Source organism: Leucoraja erinacea, chromosome 12, assembly GCF_028641065.1.
Source record: "Leucoraja erinacea ecotype New England chromosome 12, Leri_hhj_1, whole genome shotgun sequence".
In the NCBI taxonomy this organism is placed as follows: domain Eukaryota; kingdom Metazoa; phylum Chordata; class Chondrichthyes; order Rajiformes; family Rajidae; genus Leucoraja; species Leucoraja erinaceus.
The window spans coordinates 47278989-47301576 of NC_073388.1; the positions used below are offsets into that span (position 1 = coordinate 47278989).

Sequence of the window (22588 nt, forward strand, 5' to 3'; positions counted from 1 at the left end):
GATCCTGTGTGATCTAACCTTTCAGACCAGCCTACCATGTGGGTTCTATGTAAATGACCTAGCTCTTTGTTATGGGTACACCAAAATGCCGGAGAAACTCAGCGGGTGCAGCAGCATCTATGGAGCGGAGGAAATAGGAAACGTTTCAGGCTGAAACCCTTCGGGCCGAAACGTCGCCTATTTCCATCGCTCCATAGATGCTGCTGAGTTTCTCCAGCATTTTTGTGTACCTTCGATTTTCCAGCATCTGCAGTTCCTTCTTAAACACTAGCTCTTTGTCATCTCCAAAAACCCAAATATGTGAGACACAAAGCCATGTTGACTATTCCTAATAAGTCCTTGCCTTTCCAAATATAGATAGAATTGCATTTTGTTGGCTCTGTACTGCACACCGACAATGACAATTAAAGTTGAATCTGATCTGATCTGAGCTTGACTCTCAGAATCCTCTGCAGTAACTTCCCCACCACTGCCCAGAAAATAATTTTGCCTGGCTTGTCCTTGCAGGCTTTCTTAAATAAGGACCACACCAGCCATCCTCCTGTCCTGTGGTCACCCATGCAGGTCACCCTATGTAGTCTCAACCTTCCACCGCCCTTGGAACTTCAAAGACTCACGGCATTCCTCATCTGTGCTAAAAGGGAGATCACATATTTTAAAATCGTGACCACTTGTTCTAAATTGCTGCATGTCAAGAAATATCCTCGCTATATCCATCTTGTATTTACTTTATAGAACTTGTTTTTCACCAGTGCATTCAATTGATATATTGATTAAAAAATGCATTCATTTAAGTTCCCCTTCACTAACCAGATTCATTACCTTTAAAATCATACATAGACAATAGACAATAGGTGCAGGAGTAGGCCATTCGGCCCTTCGAGCCAGCACCGCCATTCAATGTGATCTGATCATCCCAAATCAGTACCCCGTTCCTGCCTTCTCCCCATATCCCCTGACTTTGCTATTTATCTAGCTCTCTCTTGAAAGTATCCAGAGAACCGGCCTCCTGTGAGGCAGAGAATTCCACAGACTCACAACTCTGTGTGAAAAAGGTGGATCAAGGGCTAAAATAAAAGTATACCCAATTTCAATGTAGCGTCACGGACACAAGTAGCTAATGGAATCCTTCCGGGCCATAATTCTATCGATTATCCACAAACCAGCACTCTTTGTTAATGGGTCCTCCTCTCCTCCCACTACAAACCCCATCTCCCCACATTTCCACATCACTATGGTCAGTTGTTGTAGGGGGGGGGGGGGCAAGAAAAGAGAGAACTCACCAATAAAGTTGTTCCATTCTATGTCCAGATCTGCCAGATTGGCCAAGCATCCCTTCATGACATTGAGACAGTAGTTGTTGCACGGTTTAAATGCAAATATCCCACGACAGTGAGGACAATACGTCATCTTCAGCAGTGCATCAGCACACTCCGTTGTTGGATTGACCTATTTTTACATTAGAAAAATTATACAATACAAATACAATATCACAAATTTCAATGTAATGCCAGTTTACAACCTTCATATTTAGGTTTCTTTTAAATAGTTCTCAATAATTAATAGACAGCGTGTTAATAGGAAGACTGCCCAAGAGAGGATGGTGGTAAATTGCACTTATGGAACCACTGTCCGCTTAAAGTACTTCCACAGTACTGTTGGGTTGGAAGTTCTTGGACTTCAGACTACGGCAATGAAAAGAGTCAGGAGTGTTTTATTGTCATGTATCCCAAAACTGAACACTTACTTCCAGCAGCAGCAATAGCAGGTTTGTTAACACAGCATTCAATTGATAACACAACAAAAAAATTCCTTGTATGTGAATACTTGGCCAATAAACTTACTTACACATATACACCGAATCAATATATTCTAAAGTACTCAGATGACACAGTTCTATTATCTCTGTAAAATAACTCAGCCAACCCTGGGCTACACCAACTCGGTGTGAACAAACTGGTCGAGTGGACTGATGATAATGCTCTTGAGATTAACACAAAGAAAACAGATGTGATTGTATTTGGCTCACCATCTGACTCTCATAAAGTTTCTCTTGTTATCCATTATGAAAAAATCAAAGCAGGTATTTTCATTTAAATACTTCGGGGTAACGATAGACCATCAGTTATCATGGATTCAGATTCAATTTTAATTGTCATTGTCAGTGTACAGTACAGAGACAACGAAATGCATTTAGCATCTCCCTTGAAGAGCGACATAGCAAACGATTTGAATAAAAAAAATAAATAATAAGTGTCCGGGGGGGGAGGGGGGGGATTGGCAGTCGCCGAGGTACGTTGTTTAGTAGAGTGACAGTGGCCGGAAAGAAGCTGTTCCTCGACCTGCTGGTTCGGCAACGGAGAGACCTGTAGCGCCTCCCGGATGGTAGGAGGGTAAACAGTCCATGGTTGGGGTGAGACCACATATAGCCAGTGGAGGAGGTACTCTAGACGGAGGGCGCCCTCGCTTACGGGGCCGCGCTACCAGCACCGGCTGATCAACGTCAATATGCACCGGCTTCAGCCGCGCAACCAAAACAGTCTCATGCCGACCCCCCATGTCCAGGACGAATGTAGATGAGCCATGCTCTAGGACTCCGAAGGGACCCTTGTACAGCCCTGGTAACCTTCTCTGGAGAGGTCTACCAGGGCCGTCGTCGATGCCCGGATGGAGGGATGAGCAAGCCCATGGAGCACCTCAAACACCCTGCGCCGCCAGGCGATGGGGACGATGGGTCGCGGAAGTCCAGTGGAGACATCGCACAGCAGCGTTGCGCCCCCAGGACCACAGACAACGTCCTCCAACTGCAAGCCTGATATCGCTGTGCAATAGGCGGCCATTTCCTCGTCGACCAACTGTGCGGCTGCAAGGGCGGAATAATTAATACCGTCAGCGACTTGGAGAACGGCGTGGACTGCAGGTCTCGATAAGGGGTCGGCCACCCTGTTGTATTTGCCCTCAACGAAACGGATGGAGGTGGTGTACTCGGACACATACGCCAACTGCCTCTGCTGCCGGGCGGACCACGGGTCTGAAACCTTGGCGAACGCGAAGGTTGGCGGCTTGTGATCGGTAAATGCAGTAAAAGGCCTCCCCTCCAGGAAGTAGCGAAAGTGGCGTATGGCCACATACAGGGCAAGGAGCTCACGGTCGAAAGCGCTGTAACAGCGCTGAGCACCACTGAGATGCCTGCTGAAGAAGGCGAGTGGCTGCCAGCATCCGTCAATGAGCTGCACCAACACTGCCCCAACCGCAACCTCAGAAGCGTCCACCGTCAGGGCGGTCGGGGCATCCTCTCGTGGGTGGACGTGCATCGTGGCCCCAGCCAGTGCCTCCTTAGCCCTCTCGAATGCCGCTGTTGCTTAATCGGACCACTCAACCTCCCTGCGATGACCAGCGATCAGGTGGAAAAGTGGACGCATGATTGCGGCCGCCGCCGGCAAGAAACGGTGATAAAAGGTGACCATCCCCACGAATTCCTGTCGGCCCTTAACTGTGGTCGGACGGGGGAACCGGCAGACTGCGTCCACCCTGCCCGGCAGAGGCACCACCCCCTGTGGAGTTACGCGGTGGCCGAGGAAGTTGATAGCCGTCACACCAAAACGGCACTTGGACGAGTGTTGGACAAACAAAAATCGCTGAGGCACTGACACAGCTGACGGAGGTGAATGCAGTGCTCCTGCCGCGAGTGACTGGCCACGAATATGTCATCCAAGTACACGAATACGAAGTCCAGACCGCGGCACACACAGTCCATTAGCCGCTGAAAGGCCTGCGCAGCGTTCTTCATACCAAACGGCATCCGTACAAATACAAACAGTCCAAATGGCGTTATAATGGCTATCTTGGGGATATAGTCGGGGTGGACCGGAATTTGGTTGTACCCTTGCATGAGGTCCACCTTGGAAAACACCGATGCTCTGGCCAGATGGGCATTGAAGTCCTGAATGTGCGGGACCGCGTACCTGTTGGAGACAGTCGCATCATTCAGGTGACGGTAATCCCCACACGGGCGCCAGCCCCCTCCCGCTTTAGGGACCATGTGGAGCGGTGACACCCATGGGCTATCGGAGGGACGCACGATGCCCATGGTCTCCATCAGGCGGAACTCATTCCGAGCCAGGCGAAGCTTGTCTGGCGCAAGACGACGCGCCTGGGCGTGCACAGGTGGGCCGGAAGTATGAAAATGATGCTTCACCCCATGCTTGGCGGCGGAGGAGTGGAAGTGGGGTTCAAGGATGTCCGGAAAATCCGCCAGGATGTGCGCGACGGTCGCATCCACGGATGACAGGGGGCCATCAGGGCGTGATACGGGATCACCAACGCGGAGGAAGACCGGCTCCAGCATGACGGAGTGCACCAGGCACCGCCGCTGGACATCCACGAGGAGTGAATGGGCTCGAAGGAAGTTGGCGCCCAGCAGCGGCTGGGAAAGGTGGGTGATGACGGCCAGCACTTCCAGGTCCCGCTGGCTGGACATCCACAGCTGGTCGGCGTGCTTGGCCAGCACCTGCGTGTCAGTGAAGGGATCCCTGGCGAGCTGCAGACGGATGTCGGGCGGGAGCTGCTGCAGGTAAGTGAATTTAATTAGAAACAAGGTTCGTGGTCCGCCATTAGGGTGAGCATGTCCTCCAGGATGACAGACGGACGGCAGTCGCCCAGGCCATCCATTCGGAGAATCCGAGCTGCCCGCTCAGATTCACCAAGGCCAACCCTCCTGATAAGGAATTTCTCACGGCCCGTATATTTGTTAGTTAACGGGGGGGCTCTGAGGTAAGGCCTCGCAGTCGTTTGGTCAAGCGCGCTGACCACGTAAAAGTATTTTGTTTAGTCAAGTTACCCCTCGCACGGCAAATTGTGCCTCTGCCTGCTGGAACCAGATGCCAGGCTCTTCGGTCAACAGAGTAGGTAGTTTAAGCGCGACGGCGTTGTTACCCATCACGACGTGCGATGAACAACGGGGTCACCAGTTGTAGTGGCCTGGATGAGGTCAGGAAACGGCCAGACGTCAGGCAGGTTCAAACAGTAGTTTTTAATGACACAGCGAGAACACACACACATCCCCAAGAGGGACCTCGGGAAACCCCGTGGCAGACCAAAGCCCCTGTCCCTCAATAGCCGAGGGGGATGACCCTAGGAGTGGCCTAACCCCCAGGGACCGCCACAACAATTAAAAATCTGCTCAAAGATTGTAGGTCAACCACTTCAGAAATGTATGAATCATTCTACCATAAAAACATACTAAGGATGGCCAACAACATTTCTTCTGACCCCAACCACGTTCAGAACAGTGAGTACAATTTGTCAAACCTGAGATATAGGGTTCCAAAATTTAATAAGGTTAGACTGGAACACTATTTTGTGCACCAGTCAATCCTCGAACTAAATACGGCGCTTAATCCCAGATCAAATGCACGCTGATGGGCCGTAAGTCTTGTCTTCTGTTATTGTAATGTTATGTTGAATGTATGTCTTTTTGGGTCCTGTCTTGATGTCTTAATGCTCGTCTTCTCTCGTCTCTTTTGTCTTTTCTGTGATGCTGTAAATGGAGCTGATGCGATGCAAAACAAATTTCAGACTTGCTCTGACAAAGTTAAATCGTATCGTATCTCAGTCTGAAGAAGGGTCTCGACCCGAAATGTCCCCATTCCTTCTCTCCAGAGATGCGGCCTGAGGTACTCCAGCATTTTGTGTCTACCTTCGATTTATACCAGCATCTACAGTTCTTTCCTACACCTCAATTTCCAGACTCAATACTTACTGATGAAGGCTACTGTACTGAAAGACTTCTTTACCAAAATGCTGGAGTAACTCAGCGGGTCGGGCAACATCTCTGGAGAGAAGGAATGGTTGGGACCCTTCTTCAGACTGAGCCTGGAGAAATGGAACCGAGATATTTAAATAGAAAGATATGCAAAAAAATAACGTCGATAAAGGAAACAGGCCATTGTCAGCGGTTTGCTAGGCAAGAACTAGAACCTAGTGCGACTTAGGTGGGGGTGTCAGGGGTTACGTGAAGTTAGAGAAATCATAATTCATACCACTCTGTTGTAAGCTGCCCAAGCGAAATCTGAGATGTTGTTCCTCCACTTTGTGATTAGCCTCACTCTGACAATGGAGGAGGCCTAGGACTGAAAGGTCAGTGTGGGAATGGGAAGGGGAAATAAAATGTTTAGCAACTGGGAATTCAGGTAGGTCCAGACAGACTGAGCGAAGGTGTTCAGCAAAACGTTTCCAAAATACTATAAAAAATGCTGTATGTTTTCATTCATTAGAGTGGTGGCTCGGGGAGTTAAGTGTCTGTTGCATACTTGACTTTGTATCCCTGACACTCACGCCAGCTGATGATCAGTATAACTTGTGTTGGTTTACCTAACCCATTGTGAGTTGTGCATTTTAAGAAATGAACCATAACATTAGCGTAGTCGGCAGGATTTCGCTGAGACCATCAACGAACAATTGAGTAAGATGCCATAGTTGGACCGGAATCGGATGGGGGGAAATAATAATGCACTAGACGGACCCCTTGACTTCCCGAAGAAGCTTCCGGAAAAACTTAGGTCCCCGTCAGAAGGTTGATCTGGTGTCCCTGCCGACAACAAAGGTAATACCAACTGTATTGAGATTATTGCTACTGGGAAAGTAGTTGGCAATTAGATGGAGACTAAAATGGGTTGTCATAAATTAATATGTTTTTGCTACCTCGAGAGTAGTCGGCGAGTGGGCATGGCAAACTAAAAAAGTTTGTCGCAAATTTGTAATTTACTACTAGGAAATGTGTTGGTAAGAGATTTTGTTACTAGGACTAGTTGGTAAGGTATTTTGCTACAAGGAAAGTAGTCGGCAATTGGCTCCGCAAACTAAAAAAGTTTGTCGTTCACAAAGTGACCGGGCTGAGAGAGACTCGCGGCTATAGGGAATAATCTGGATAAAAGTGACGGGGGAAACACCCGTATTTTGCTACTAGGAAAGTAATTGGTGATTAGCTCCGCAGGTAGAAAGCCTGTTGTTCGCAAGTGTTAAAAGACACGGTAATAATGGGTAACAATTTGGACAACCAAGTGACGGGGGAACGCCTGTGCAACACGTGTTATTTGAATCTTAAAAGTAATATGCCAGTGGGCAGAGGATCAAGTGAAAAGGGCCAAGGTAGAGAGAGAAAGCACTGATAAGAAGAGTTCAGAAAACAAGTAAATAGTGGTTTAGAACAAACCTGGTACCGGCAAGTCCTCTAGAGACATGGCATGGCGACCCTGTTTATAGAGGAGGGGGATGAAGGAACAAAGTCGGGAATAGTTTAGACCACCTCCTCCATATAAGATCCCGCAGGGAGGGGGGAGGCTCCAACATCCCTATAGGGAAAGGGCTAAGGCAGAAGAGGAAGAAGGAGCAGCAGTTGAATCCAGCAGCGAGTTATGCCCCTGTCCCATTTAGGAAACCTGAACGGAAACCTCTGGAGACTTTGCGACCCACCCAAGGTTTCCGTGCGGTTTCCGGAGGTTGCAGGTGGTTGCCGGAGGTTGCAGGTAGTGGAAGCAAGTAGGGAGACTGACAAAAACCTACGGGAACCGCACGGAAACCTTGGGTGGGGCACAAAGTCTCCAGAGGTTTCCTTTCAGAGTACCAGAGAGAAAAAGCAGATAAATAACAGAAGATGGGAAAAGGAAAAAAAGCATGAGAATCGAGGCTGCTCAAGAACTTTAAATCGCAGCCAACAGTCTGTACCGTTTAAAACAAACTTGCCTTCGAATCTTTAATAACTTTTGGCACACAGCTCCCTCTGCTGGAGAGACAGAGAGGAGTTGGCGAGTGACCCGACGGGTGTGGGGTGTGGCAAGACTCTAAATGACAGGGAGTCTGACCAGTCACAATCTGGATCACTGTGCAATCACAGCGCCCAGGATCCTGACTGACAGGGAATTGGACCATCCCATTGTGAATCATACCAGCCTGCCCATTCCTAGCAGATGAGGGCTTTTCGGGGATTGGTTAAACATTTTCATTTTAATTCTCTCACTCCAACAAGAAGACGACTTTCACGACTGCTGCTGCTACACTAACCACACTACAAGCCTCAGCCCTCCCAGTCCACCTGGCCATTATTAAGTGCAACACCCATACGAGTAGCCATGACAAAGTCAATAGACAATAGGTGCAGGAGTAGGACATTTGGCCCGTTTGACATTACCCCGTTCCTGCCTTCTCCCCATATCCCCTGACTCCGCTATTTTTTAGAGCCCTATCTAGCTTTCTCTTGAAAGCGTCCAAAGAACCTGCCTCCACTGTCTGTGAGAAAAAGTGTTTCCTCGTCTCCGTTCTAAATGGCTTACTCCTTATTCTTAAACTGTGGCCCCTGGTTCTGGACTCCCCCAACATCTGGAACATGTTTCCTGCCTCTAGTGTGTCCAATCCCTTAACAATCTTATACGTTTCAATGAGATCCCCTCTCATCCATCTAAACTCCAGAGTGTGCAAGCCCAGCTGCTCCATTCTCTCAGCATATGATAGTCCCGCCATCCCGGGAATTAACCTTGTAAACCTACGCTGCACTCCCTCAATATCAAGAGTGTCCTTCCTCAAATTAGGGGACCAAAACTGCACACAATACTCCAGGTGTGGTCTCACTATGGCTGTGTACTACTGCAGAAGGACTTCTTTGCTCCTATATTCGATTCCTCTTGTTATAAAGGCCAACATGCCATTCACTTCCTTCACTGCCTACTGTACCTGCATGTTTACTTTCATAGACTGATGTACAAGGACCCCCAGATCACGTTGTACTTCCCCTTTTCCCAACTTGACGCCATTTAGATAGTAATCTGCCTTCCTGTTTTTGCTACCAAAGTGGATAACATCACATTTATCTGCATTAAACTTCATCTGCCATGCATCTGCCCACTCCCCCAACCTGTCCAAGTCACCCTGCATTCTCATAGCATCCTCCTCACAGTTCACACTGACATCCAGCTTTGTGTCATCCGCAAATTTGCTAATGTTACTTTGAATCCCTTCATCCAAATCATTGATGTATATTGTAAATATCTGCGGTCCCAGCACCGAGCCTTGTGGTACCCCACTAGTCACTGCCTGCCATTCTGAAAGGGACCCGTTAATCCCTACTCTTTGTTTCTTGTCTGCCAACCACTTCTCTATCCATGTCAGCACTCTACCCCCAATACCATGTGCCCTAATTTTGCCCACTAATCTCCTATGTGGGACCTCATCAAATGCTTTCTGAAAGTCCAGATACACTACATCCACTGGCTCTCCCTTGTCCATTTTCCTAGTTACATCTTCAAAAAATTCCAGATTAGTCAAGCATGATTTCCCCTTCGTAAATCCATGCTGACTCAGACCGATCCTGTTATTGCTATCCAAATGTCTGGCTGTTTCATCTTTTATAATTGCAGCATCTTCCCCACCACCGATGTCAGGCTAACTGGTCTATAATTCCCTGTTTTCCCTCTTTCTTAAAAAGTGGGATAACATTAGCTACCCTCCAATCCACAGGAACTGATCCTGAGTCTATAGAATATTGGAAAATTATCACCGATGCATCACAACCCATGTTTCAGTCTGTATAACACGTTATCACGAATCCCACAGCCAACAATGGACCATTGTTGGCTCCACTTTTTCATGATCATTGTTACTTTTTGCTTATCTTTCTTTAATTTGTCATATCTCTTTAGCACTGTTTATATCTCTTGTTTCCCTTTCTCCTGACTCTCAGTCTGAAGAAGGGTCTCGACCTGAAACATCACCTATTCCTTTTCTCCGGAGATGCTGCCTGACCCACTGAGTAGTAGCTTTACTCAACCACAGATCTTGCATTCATTCAAATACACAGCTGCTTACAAATCTAAATATTCATCTTTGCAAATAAAAATGTAAGAGTATGTCGAATGTTTCATCATGGCATGGTTGCATCTCAAGTGAGTATGCAAAAATATTCAGTTGTAAGGACGATTAGTTAATTTTGTTTTGAGAAAGCAAGGGGGCAGACATAGTGGAAGAATGGGTTATTTGTGGTCTAAGTTATTTTGCCAAAAGGTTCTCAACCAGCCAAGTTGCATCCTGCAATAACATCCCTATTCCATTCAGTCACACCACTGTCTCTGGCCTGTATTAATACCACTATCACCATACCTGGCATTGAAACAATTTTTTAAACAGTAAAACAACCACGCGATGCAGTACTGGTAAATGAAGCGAAGCAATGTAAAATAGACTGCGTCAATTGTTGAACTGTTAAACTATAGTTTGAAAACATGAACGTTGAAAATGCAGTTTTGTGGGGAAATTTGCATGTCCATAGAAAGTGAACCTGTAATGCGGTTTGAGTGTGAAGTGATAAATATCAAAGTCTGGATGTGATTCTTACTTCATAAACAATACCAAAATGAAGAGATTTTGGATAAAGAAACAATTTACTTACTGTGGATACTTTGCCCACAACCTCTCTTGCAACTCTAAGGCCTTGTGCAAATGTTCGAGCAGCAATAAATGCCCTTGTCACTTGGAGTTTCAGCTTGCGTGGCACGTCTCCAAATGGCTTCAGCTGCTCTGTATATTTGCTAATGCAATCCAGATACTCTTCCGTGAAATGGTATTGAGGGTTTATCAACCGAAACATCCGCTCCAGAAGACGAGCCCAGAAGTCATTCAACATGTCTTCCAAGTTTAGATTTCCAGCCATGTAGTATTTCTTCAACTCTTTAAATAAGTCCTGGAACACGTCTGCGTTTTTCTTATAAACCATGCCGTAAGTATGTACAAACATATCATTTAAGGATTTTTCAGCATTATTTACTAATTCCTTGAAAAATTCTGTGGAAATGAATGAATTCGTTTTGTTAGCATCTATTATTTGATGATTATTGATTAAAGCAAGCACTTCAAGTCTTAACATTCACGACCATTATAACAAAAGTAGGTAGACTTAAGTAGGTTAAACAGTTAAGTAGTTAGATTTATCAGAATTTGTAAACAATGACACGCGTTCCCTTTTTCAGGTTATTTTAAAAACATTGAATAGTTGCAATACTGGAATCCACTTAGCCTTAACCTCTCCATCAGCTCTTCACCGGATCATAACTACTCTTCACACTTTTTCTCCATGGAATTGGAGAATATTTAACCAATATTGGTTAAATCTATGATGGCGAAAAATTTGCAATTGAAAATCACCTAGAAATTTGTCTTCACCTCATCTGCCTCCGAAACACTCAATATTCCAACAAAGTCACGTTAAAACTTTACCCCAAGTCCAGATATGACAAAAAAATGCATCTCATCAGAACCATGTCCTCTATTCACTTTGACCCCTACTTGCAATTCCTCAATAGCTTTTAGCCCATCCAGAACTTCAATTTCTTCTCCCATGGCACGAAGTTCATACCCAAGTTTCTCACCTTCAACCTTGAAATTCTACCATATTCGGTCATTCTTTCCCAAGGCATACTTTACCGTGCAAATATTAATTCTCTTTCATTACATAGTACACAATCTAAAGCAGCCTAGTCCTTGGTAGCTTCCTCAATGCACAGCTCAAAGAAATCTCTCAAATATAATCCATGAAGTTATCCTCACGGCTGCCCTTACCAACCCTTACCTTAATAGACCCAATCCAAATTAACGTTCAGTGCGTTTCTGACATATCTGCATTAACTCTCTATTTATACTGTCTTCCATTTCTATAATGGGCCCATTACACAACTTAAACATAACATTTCCCATCTCCTCTTAAACCGACTCCCTTAGTGAGCTCCTGAGCCAATATGACTCATCACCATTGCACTGATGTCATCCTTTATTAACAGCTTTCCCAGCTCCTTTTGCCTTCCACCAAACCACCTGAACTGTCAAATATCCCAAGACCATTCACTGCATGCATTTGTCACCTTGCAACCATGTCTCCACAACTGCTATCAGATCTTAAGCATGAACAATTCCCATACATGGTGTACGTGTAAACAAATGTTATTTTATCATTTAGAGCTTGTAACAATCCAAATACCATTGGCAAAAACAATATAAATATTAATGTGGCAAACAACAATTATATATCAATCCCTCCACTATTTACATCGCATACACGAGCAATTATTAAATTCCCATTAAATTATATTTCTCCCTTAGACTTACCATCAAATTTCTTATATCTGGAAGCAAAGGTTGAGTGCAGCGCATTGCTCGTCTCCAACACTTCTTTGCTGAACTCTTGCTGGCTTTGTTGGCTGAGCTTCTCTTCCATTTCAGAGGTACAGCATGTGTGGAGTTGAGGACACACCTTCAAGTGATCTCCTGGCAGCAAGTGAAAGAGATTGGATCATTCTTACTTTGATGTCTATTCCCACTGAGCCCACAGCATTTTTGTGTATCTGTGAAGGATCTATCTTTCATACATCACAATCTGAGCTAAAACCCCAACACCAATCCTAAAAGGACAAAAACAAATTGAAACAAATGGAATTACAGACAATGAAACAGCCTGGATAGGGAACCTGTTATGATGGAGGAGATCGATATAATGGACAGTGAAAGGGCAATACGAAGCTCGGCTGAAATAAATGAGTCGGCTACAGCATTAGCCATTATATAATTGAATATTTGGGCAGTTTTACATGGCCACCTAGTCTACTTTTTTAAATGAAATTCAAACATAACTTGGATGAAAGAGGTGAGGCCTGTAGATTTATTGCCAATAATCTAGTTGGCAACAGAGTTGGCAATAGAAAGCTGCTAATCACTGATAGAGTGCGAAGTATGAGATCATTCAGTTTGTATCCAAGATTATTGAAGAATATTTTCAAAAATATGATGAGTTGGAACCACGGTTGAATAATAAAATAAAGGTCAATGTATAGAAATCATTAAAAGCAAGTGAACATTGGCTTCATCTCAAGACACTGAATATGAGTTCTACCAGAACCACACCTGCAACACGACCTTGACATTGAACTGAGGGAGGATCCATGATGTTTGGAGCTTAAAACAGATCATTGAAACATAGAGAATAGGTGCAGGAGTAGGCCATTCGGCCCTTCGAGCCTGCACCGCCATTCAATATGATCACGGCTGATCATCCAACTCAGTATCCTGTACCTGCCTTCTCTCCATACCCCCCGATCCCTTTAGCCACAAGGGCCACATCTAACTCCCTCTTAAATATAGCCAATGAACTGGCCTCAACTACCTTCTGTGGCAGAGAATTCCACAGATTCACCACTCTCTGTGTGAAAAATGTTTTTCTCAGCTCGGTCCTAAAAGATTTCCCCTTTATCCTTAAACTGGGACCCCTTGTTCTGGACTTCCCCAACATCGGGAACAATCTTCCTGCATCTAGCCTGTCCAACCCCTTAAGAATTTTGTAAGTTTCTATAAGATGCCCCCTCAATCTTCTAAATTCTAGTGAGTACAAGCCGAGTCTATCCAGTCCTTCTTCATATGAAAGTCCTGACATCCCAGGAATCAGTCTGGTGAACCTTCTCTGTACTCCCTCTATGGCAAGAATGTCTTTCCTCAGATTAGAAGACCAAAACTGTACGCAATACTCCAGGTGTGGTCTCACCAAGACCCTGTACAACTGCAGTAGAACCTCCCTGCTCCTATACTCAAATCCTTTTGCTATGAATGCTAACATACCATTTGCTTTCTTCACTGCCTGCTGCACCTGCATGCCTACTTTCAATGACTGGTGTACCATGACACCCAGGTCTCGATGCATCTCCCCTTTTCCTAATCAGCCACCATTCAGATAATAGTCTACTTTCCTGTTTTTGCCACCAAAGTGGATAACCTCACATTTATCCAAATTATACTGCATCTGCCATGCATTTTCCCACTCACCCAGCCTATCCAAGTCACCTTGCAGCCTCCTAGCATCCTCCTCACAGCTAACACTGCCCCCCTAGCTTCGTGTCATCCGCAAACTTGGAGATGTTGCATTCAATTCCCTCGTCCAAATCATTAATATATATTGTAATAGCTGGGGTCCCACCACTGAGCCTTGCGGTACCCCACTAGTCACTGCCTGCCATTCTGAAAAGGACCCGTTTACTCCTACTCTTTGCTTCTGTCTGCCAGCCAGTTCTCTACTCAGATCAATACTGAACCCCCAATGCCGTGTGCTTTAAGTTTGTATACTAATCTCTTATGTGTGACCTTGTCAAAAGCCTTCTGAAAGTCCAGATACACCACATCCACTGGTTCTCCCTTATCCACTCTACTAGTTACATCCTCGAAAAATTCTATAAGATTCGTCAGACATGATTTACCTTTCATAAATCCATGCTGACTTTGTCCAATGATTTCACCACTTTCCAAATATGCTGCTATCCCATCTTTAATAACTGACTCTAGCAGTTTGCCCACTACCGATGTTAGACTAACTGATCTGTAATTCCCTGTTTTCTCTCTCCCTCCCTTTTTAAAAAGTGGGGTTACATTAGCTACCCTCCAATCCTCAGGAACTACTCCAGAATCTAAAGAGTTTTGAAAAATTATCACTAATGCATCCACTATTTCTGGGGCTACTTCCTTAGGTACTCTGGGATGCAGCCTATCTGGCCCTGGAGATTTATCAACCTTTAATCCATTCAATTTATCTAACACCACTTCCCAGCTAACCTGGATTTCACACAGTTCCTCCATCTCATTTGACCCCCGGTCCCCTGCTATTTCCAGCAAATTATTTATGTCTTCCTTAGTGAAGACAGAACCAAAGTAGTTATTCAATTGGTCTGCCATGTCCTTGTTCCCCATGATCAATTCACCTGTTTCTGACTGCAAGGGACCTACATTTGTTTTAACTAATCTTTTTCTCTTCACATATAAAAAAACGTTTGCAGTCTGTTTTTATGTTCCCTGCCAGTTTTCTTTCATAATCTATTTTCCCTTTCCTAATTAAGCCATTTGTCCTCCTCTGCTGGATCAGTTATGATTTACTGAATGATAGAATAGCAAGATGATTTAAAATATTTTGACCAGTACCAATGTTCCTCAAACACTCATTCACCCCACCCCCCATCTCGCTCCTTCTTCCACCTGTCCACAGAAACATCATCTGTATAAGAAGGAACTGCAGATGCTGGTTTAAATCGAAGATAGACACAAAAAGCTGGCGTAACTCAGCGGGTCAGTCAGCATTTCTAGAGAAAAGGAATAGGTGATGTTTTGAGTCAAGACCCTTCTTTAGAACCATAAACAGTTCAGAAACATCATTATCCTGCTTGCTATTTGTTCAGGTTCCATGTTAGAATACAATATAAATTCAGCTTTTCTGACTAATCCCAACACAAAATTATTACTTTTGATTGCATTCAAATCACCTGTTGTATTCCATTTGCAGGCCATTCCTGTGTTCCAAATGCTCCACTTATGGATACCCCTATAAACAAGCAAGCTCCAATAATGTTTGTCATATTTCTCCCCTTCCACCAGCACTCCTTCCTCTAATTTGACAACTAGCACATCCCTCACACCTTCTATCTTTTCATCTCTGGCCTTTGTTTAGCAATGTTACAAAATTTTGAGATTTAAAAAATCAAGTCTGCAATTTATCCCATCAGATAAAGCATAAAAATAAGTTTAATTTGACACCTAATTCACTTTCATATCTCAAGTAATTAAAAAGGTTATGGCCATTTTCATACTCGGAAATTAACATCTTGTTCCCTATTGATTTTCTATGGACATAACAAAAAAGCTGTGATCATGGACAGTCAAAAGCCCATAACCTTCTTAAAAATTAAGAGAACTGAATGAAATTTTCAGTTATCATAGATTGAACCATTCTGAAACAAATATAAAATAATCTTACTTGGATGACCTGAAATTAATGCATATAATTAGTTAGTTACCCAATTGTACCTAATTTCAAACTTCAATTACTAGATCTAAACATCTATCCATTTCTTAATAAATGATTAACATTTTTAAATAGCCTAAGTGTCCAAATAATATTCACAAATAATTCACAATAAAACATGATTTTTAAATCTCATTTACATCAATTTATAGGCCAAATGGAAGGAATTTAGTGTTCAATTGCTGTAAATTAAAGTCCATTTTAAATCGGCTTTCTAGTGAGTTCCTGTGAACGCGCTGTTTTAGAACGTTCACATTGCGCTGGATTTGTGCCCTCAAATGCCCAGAAAAATACTGCGGGATATAAAGAGCCCAAAATGAGCTACTCGCTATAGAAAACTTTATATACAGGGTTCTTAAGAAGCCCCTTTTAATGTAAAAATAAGGTACATACCTTAAATTGTTTGCTTTATAAAACCCTGGGGCTGCGAGAGGTCGCAGGTTTAGAGAGTGATTTTTAAACTACTATTATACAAGGCCATAAAAACTAATAATACCTTTTGCGACGGGGTCTTTCAGCGATTTTTCGTTAATGATTTACTAGGCTGAACATTTTCGATTGCAACAGCCTAGTAAAAATCGCGTTTTAAACCCGCCCCCTCTAAACAGCGCCAAAATCGCGCACACGGCCTGGGGCAGATTCTCAAAGACGATTCAGGTAGGTTTTTCAACTTTGTTAAACCATCTGCCCATCAAAATTTCTCCCCTCGCCTGTGTCAACCAAAGATCATAGAGCCGAGCAAGATGGTCCATTCGGCTAAAAAGCCGTAGTAGGTCATGGGTGATTTTTTGCGCCATCTTCGGAACCGGCTTCGCGATTAGTGTCTTTGCCTGCAAGTGTAGAGTACGCAGCGCCACAGGAAGTGGTGGGTTCCTGGAACGCCTTGCAGGGGTAGTGATGGAGGCAGATACAATAGTGGTATCTCGGAGACTTTGGGATCAGTACATGAAAATGCAGTAAATGGAGGGATATGGATCATGGGCAAGCAGAGGAAATTAGTGTAACGGCATCGTGTTGAGCACAGACTTTGTGAGCCAATTTGCCAGCTGCTGTGCTGTACTGTTCTATGTTCATAGCTGATGAATGAACAAGGAACGGGATAATGATAATGCAGGTTTTAAATTATTTATTGCAGTTGAGATAGTTTCAAGATACACCGTGGGAACAGGCCCTTCGGCTCTCCGAGTCCATGCTGACTAGAGTTCCCCAAACACTAACAATATCCTACACGTACCAGGGACAATTAACAATTTTACCAAGCCAATTAACCTACAGACCTATACGTCTTTGGAGTGTGGGAGGAAACCGGAGCTCCCGGGAAAACCTACGCAGGTCACAAGGAGAACTTACAAAATCCGTGCAGACAGCACCCATAGTCAGGATCGAACCCAGGTGTCTGGCACAGTAAGGGAATAACTATACCACTGCACCACCCTTGTATGCAGTGAGCTGCAATTTAAGAGGAATTAAAAAGCCTTGTATATACCATTCTTGTACCAAAGACAGTGCTTTTAGATAAAAAAATAGAAAACTTAGAAACATAGAAAAATAGGTGCAGGAGTAGGCCATTCGGCCCTCCAAGCTTGCACCGTCATTCAATATGATCAAGGCTGATCTAAAATTAGTAACCCGTTCCTGATTTTCCCCATATCCTTTGATTCCTTTAGCCCTCAGAACTAAGTCTAATTCTCTCTTGAAAACATCCAGTGAATTGGCCTCCACTGCCTTCTGCGGCAGAGAATGCCACAGATTCACAATTCTTGGGGTGAAATTTATTTTCCTCATCTCAGTCCTAACTGGACTACCCCTTATTCTTAGACTGTGACCCCTGGTTCTGGAGTCCCCCAACATCAGGAACATTTTTCTTGCATTTAGCCTGAAATCCTTTAAGAATTTGATATGTTTCTATAAAATTCCCTCTCATCCTTCTAAATACCAGTGAATACAAGCCCAGTCGACCCATTCTTTCATCATATGTCTGTCCCACCAACCCGGGAATTAATCTGGTGAACCTACACTGCACTCCCTCAATAACAATAATGTCCTTCCTCAAATTAGAAGACTAGAATTGCGCACAATACTCTAGGTGCGGTCTAACCAGGTCCCTGTACAACTGCAGTAGGACCTCCTTGCTCCTAAACTCAATCCTCTCACAATGAAGGCCAACATGCCATTAGCTTTCTTCATTGCCTGCTGTATCTGCATGCTTACTTTCAGTGACTGACGTACAAGGACACTCAGGTCTCGTTGCACCTCCCCTTTTCCCAAACTGACACCACTCGGATAATAATCTGCCTTCTTGTTCTTGCCACCAAAGTGGATAACCTCACATTTATCCACATTATACTGCATCTGCCATGCATCTGCCCACTCACCCAACCTATCCAAGTCACCCTGCAGCCTCATAACATCCTCATCGCAGCTCACACTGCCACCCAGCTTTGTGTCATCCGCAAACTTGGAGATGTCACGTTTAATTCCCTTGTCTAAATCGTTAATATATATTGTAAATAACTGGGGTTCCAGCACCGAGCCTTGCTGTACCCTACTAGTCACTGGTTGCCATTCTGAAAAGGACACATTAAGTCCTGCTCTTTGCTTCCGGTCTGCCAACTAGTTCTTTATCCATGTCAATTCCCTACCCCCAATATCATGTGCTCTAATTTTGCCCCCTAACCTCTTGTGTGGGACCTTGTCAAAAGCTTTTCAAAAGTCCAGATACACCACATCCACTGGCTCTCCTTTATCCATTCTACTTGTTGCATCCTCAAACATTTTTAGGTGCTTTAAAATACTGGAACATAAAAGCTGCATATTCTAAACAAACCACGGCACAATATTGCGAATTCATCACTACAAACATTAGACCACAAAAGAACTCGAGAATATGACTAAATGGCAACTAAATGTCAGAAAAGTATGTTGTAAATATCACTTACAGTAGTAACTTCATTATTTTTACCCTTTGCCGACTTCAGACAAATTCAACATCATACCAGTACAGCTCTGAAAGTCACTTCCAAAACCTGTCTACTTCAAGACTTTTCTTGAACATCTGCCTCTTAACATGCTTTTAGTTCCTGTCCTAACACACAGGTCTTTCGTTCAATAGACAATAGATAATAGGTGCAGGATTAGGCCATTCGGCTCTTTGAACCAGCACCGCCATTCACTGTAATCATGGCTGATCATCCACAATCAGCACCCCGTTCTTGCCTTCTCCACACATCCCTTGACTCCGCTATCTTTAAGAGCTCTATCGTACTCTCTCTTGAATAGAGCAATTGTCAGTTGTTAGCTTTTGTCTGATTACATTCCTGGGAAACTTTCTGCTAAATCGAAGTTGTTGCTGTTTCCGAGGTCTACGTGGTGAAAAGATTATTCTGATTTACAACTGTGTGCATAAAATATTTCAAAGCTATGCAGGCGCATAAAAACAAACAACTTCCTTTGATGATCTTTGTGCACAAACCACACTCTCAAGCCACAAACCATAAAGCTGTCACTTCAAAGTCAGTTTAAATCTGAGTATAGAAGTTGGGAGTCCATATTGTAGTTATTTAAGTCGTTGGTGAGGCCGGATTTGGAGTATTGTGTTCAGTTCTGGGCACCATGTTATTGTAAAGATGTTATTAAGCTGGAAAGGGTACAGTGAAGATTTACGAGGATGTCGCCAGGACTCGAGGGTCTGAGCTATTGGGAGAGATTGAGTAGGCTGGAATTCTATTCTTTGGAGCGCAGGAGGATGAGGGGTGATCTTATAGAGGTGCATAAAATCATGAGAGGATAAATTGGGTAGATGCACAGAATCTCTTGCCCAGAGTAGGGGGAAATCGAAGGACCAGAATACATGGGTTCAATGTGGTCAAAAGATTTAATAGAAATCTTGGGGTAATCTTTTTATACAAAGGGTGGTGGGTGTATGGAACGAGCTGAGAGTCGAGGCAGGGACTATCACAACATTTAAAAAACAATTAGACAGGTACATGGATACGACAGGTTTAGAAGGATATGGGCCAAACATAGGCAGATGGAACTAGTGCAGCTGGGACGTGTTGTGGGCCATGGTGTTCTGCTTTTCACTGAACAATGACTCTTCTGGACAGCCTGAGATCTCCTCCATTTATTACACGGATGAACGGAATCCTCAGATAAGGGGATCAACACTGCACAGGTGTGGCGGTCTGAGCTCAAACTTGTTGCTCTGACCTAGTCTGGTCTGGTCAACCCAACAGTGCTACTCCTATAGGGATGGAAGCACGAGGCAGCAACAAAGAGAGTAAAACAGCAGGTACACAAAAAAGCTGAAGAAACTCAGCGAGTGCAGCAGCATCTATGGAGCGAAGGAAATAGGCAACGTTTCGGGCCGAAACCCTTCTTCAGACCTTCGTGTACCTTCGATTCTCCAGCATCTGCAGTTCCTTCTTAAACACAGAGTAAAACAGCAGTTGTCCCGTGATGCCGAGGGTCAACTTCAGGACTGCCCGTGTCTGGGACTGGATATGTTCAATGCCTCTATAGAGTCTATCCTAACCTTAACCAGAAACTGAATGAACATGGAAATTCACTCTCTGCCAAATGCCTGATCCAAAACAATATCCTAGTGTGAACTCCCCATGTCAACCCAAGATTCTCGCCTTCACTTTGTTATTAGTGTTGACCCCGTTGTTCACATTCACATTCCTTGTATGTATATGTATGCAGCAGAGGCTCTCATTAATTTGGGAATTTTAGTTATTACATTATACTAAGTTAAAGGAAAACACTATTTTTTGCAGCATCTTCCTGTTGAAAATAATACTATATCACCATTGCAGTCTGATTTCTGCATTTCCATGTGGGCACACCCTCTAACTAAACTAATCAACCGCCAATTCAAACACATCTGTGGGTTTAGTTACCAACCACTACTGTGTATAGCCTTGATGCAATTTTTGGGACTTTTCCATTTCCACCTTGAATATTGATTGAGAACCAAAGTGTAGCCAAGTCGCTGACTTCTGGGAAGTATCAACATAACATTCATATCCCTTACCACCGCCAGCCCTCTCCTGAAAACATAACTGAAAGGGAGGTAATCAATGTCAGTACACCCACATCACAGTACCAAGTGCCAATGAAAACTGAACCACACCTCTCATTATCCATGTGGAGAAAAACATACTCCAGTGTAACCAGAATATGTGGAATCAAAGATGCTAGAGGAGCAAGTTAGACCACTTGACGAAAAAGCCATAGTACGGTCATGGGCAATTTTTTTCGCGCCATTTTGGGAATCAAATATATGAGGGTTTTTTTTTTTTTAAATAAGCTTCTGTCATGGCGTTCACATCTACAAGCGTAGCGAGTTGTTCTGCTATAAAGTGCTCGAATGGTCAATGTAAGCGATTCGAGCACTTTATAGCAGTCTTTCCTCAGGTTCCCCACTAAAGACGAATGGTAAGGAAAAAATTATAACTTTCTGTCGTGTGGCCTGCCCGATCTCTTCCTATAGCTCAGATCACGGAGCCGGGGTTCGCCAGAAGAATTGTTCTGATCGCCGACTACAACATCCTGAAGCCGCGGTGTGCGCGGAGCTTCTAGTCGCGGGGGGCAGCGTGCACTTTCCGTCATGGAGTCTGGGAATCCTCGCAGGAGGAGAGCTCCGACTGCCGGCCCGCGGCCTATAACATCATGATGCCCCGGTCTCCGGTAGGAGGCCGCCGATTCGGGACCTCCAAGCCGCGGCGATCCCGAATCAGCTTGCATTTAAGCCGGTTTGAAATAGTGTTTAAAATACGGGATCAATGGTGTTAAATATACACAATGTACACGGATCAGTGGTGTTCAAAATACATGATAAATGGTGTTATATGGAACAACGACATGCCACGAGGAGCACACATTAAAGCCTTAATTTCCTTCCCAATGTATGATGACTGTAACATATACAATTCTATTCTTATGATCCCAACAATGTATTATATTATACAAGACATTTATTTGTACGTGAGCAAGTTATTAGAAAGTCTTCTTTTATAGATCTAGACTTACCACAATAATAAAGGTAGATATAAATGTTGGAGAATTTCTCCAGCATTTTTGTCTACCTTCGATTTTCCAGCATCTGCAGTTCCTTCTTAAACAATAATAAAGGTATCAATTTTTACACTGCTGTACATTTTTGGTTTTGTTCTTGTTGTAAGGCATGCATGGTTTTGTAAGCCCTTCTATATTTAAGATAAATGGACCTATTAGAGGAAAAATGCATCTTCAATATGCATGTCTCTTGCCACCCCTGAAAACAATTGCATTTAAGTGACATATCATCCATTCTGCAGGTATGTAGTTATAATCAAATTTGTTCTTATAAGTTAATTCTATATGATATTTTACTGTAATTTCAGATGTCGACAGTGGGTCCAGAATACTCGTTAACAAGATATCCTACACCGAACTACGGAGTACTTGTTAAAGAACTGCCATCTTTGTTCAAAGCACCCTGTATATCTCATACATAAAACAATAAATTATGTAAATCTTACCATAAATGACGGGAATAAAAAGTGTTATCCTTGTTTATGAATTTTGATGTAGAATTATTTAAAATTGAGTGGATTGATGCAATATACTGCTAACCCACAAATGTTTAGTTATGGGATATTCACATTTAAAAACTCACTCAGTAGCTCGGGTGGCTGTGAGCGGCCGCTGGGACCGGACAGCAGGAACCGCAGC

The 22588-nt window shown here is 43.8% G+C and overlaps 1 protein-coding gene across 1 annotated transcript in view; it reads right to left on the reverse strand.

Annotated features, from left to right (window-relative positions):
* The window catches only part of gpc4 (glypican 4), a 71197-nt gene that overhangs the window by 34433 nt on the left and 14176 nt on the right, over positions 1-22588 (reverse strand). Inside the window, exons 2-4 of the mRNA XM_055644088.1 lie at positions 12148-12306; positions 10439-10830; positions 1284-1449 (exon numbers count right to left, since the gene is read on the reverse strand). Of these exons, the coding sequence (XP_055500063.1) occupies positions 1284-1449; positions 10439-10830; positions 12148-12306 (717 nt within the window). The remainder of the gene's footprint in view (positions 1-1283; positions 1450-10438; positions 10831-12147; positions 12307-22588) is intronic.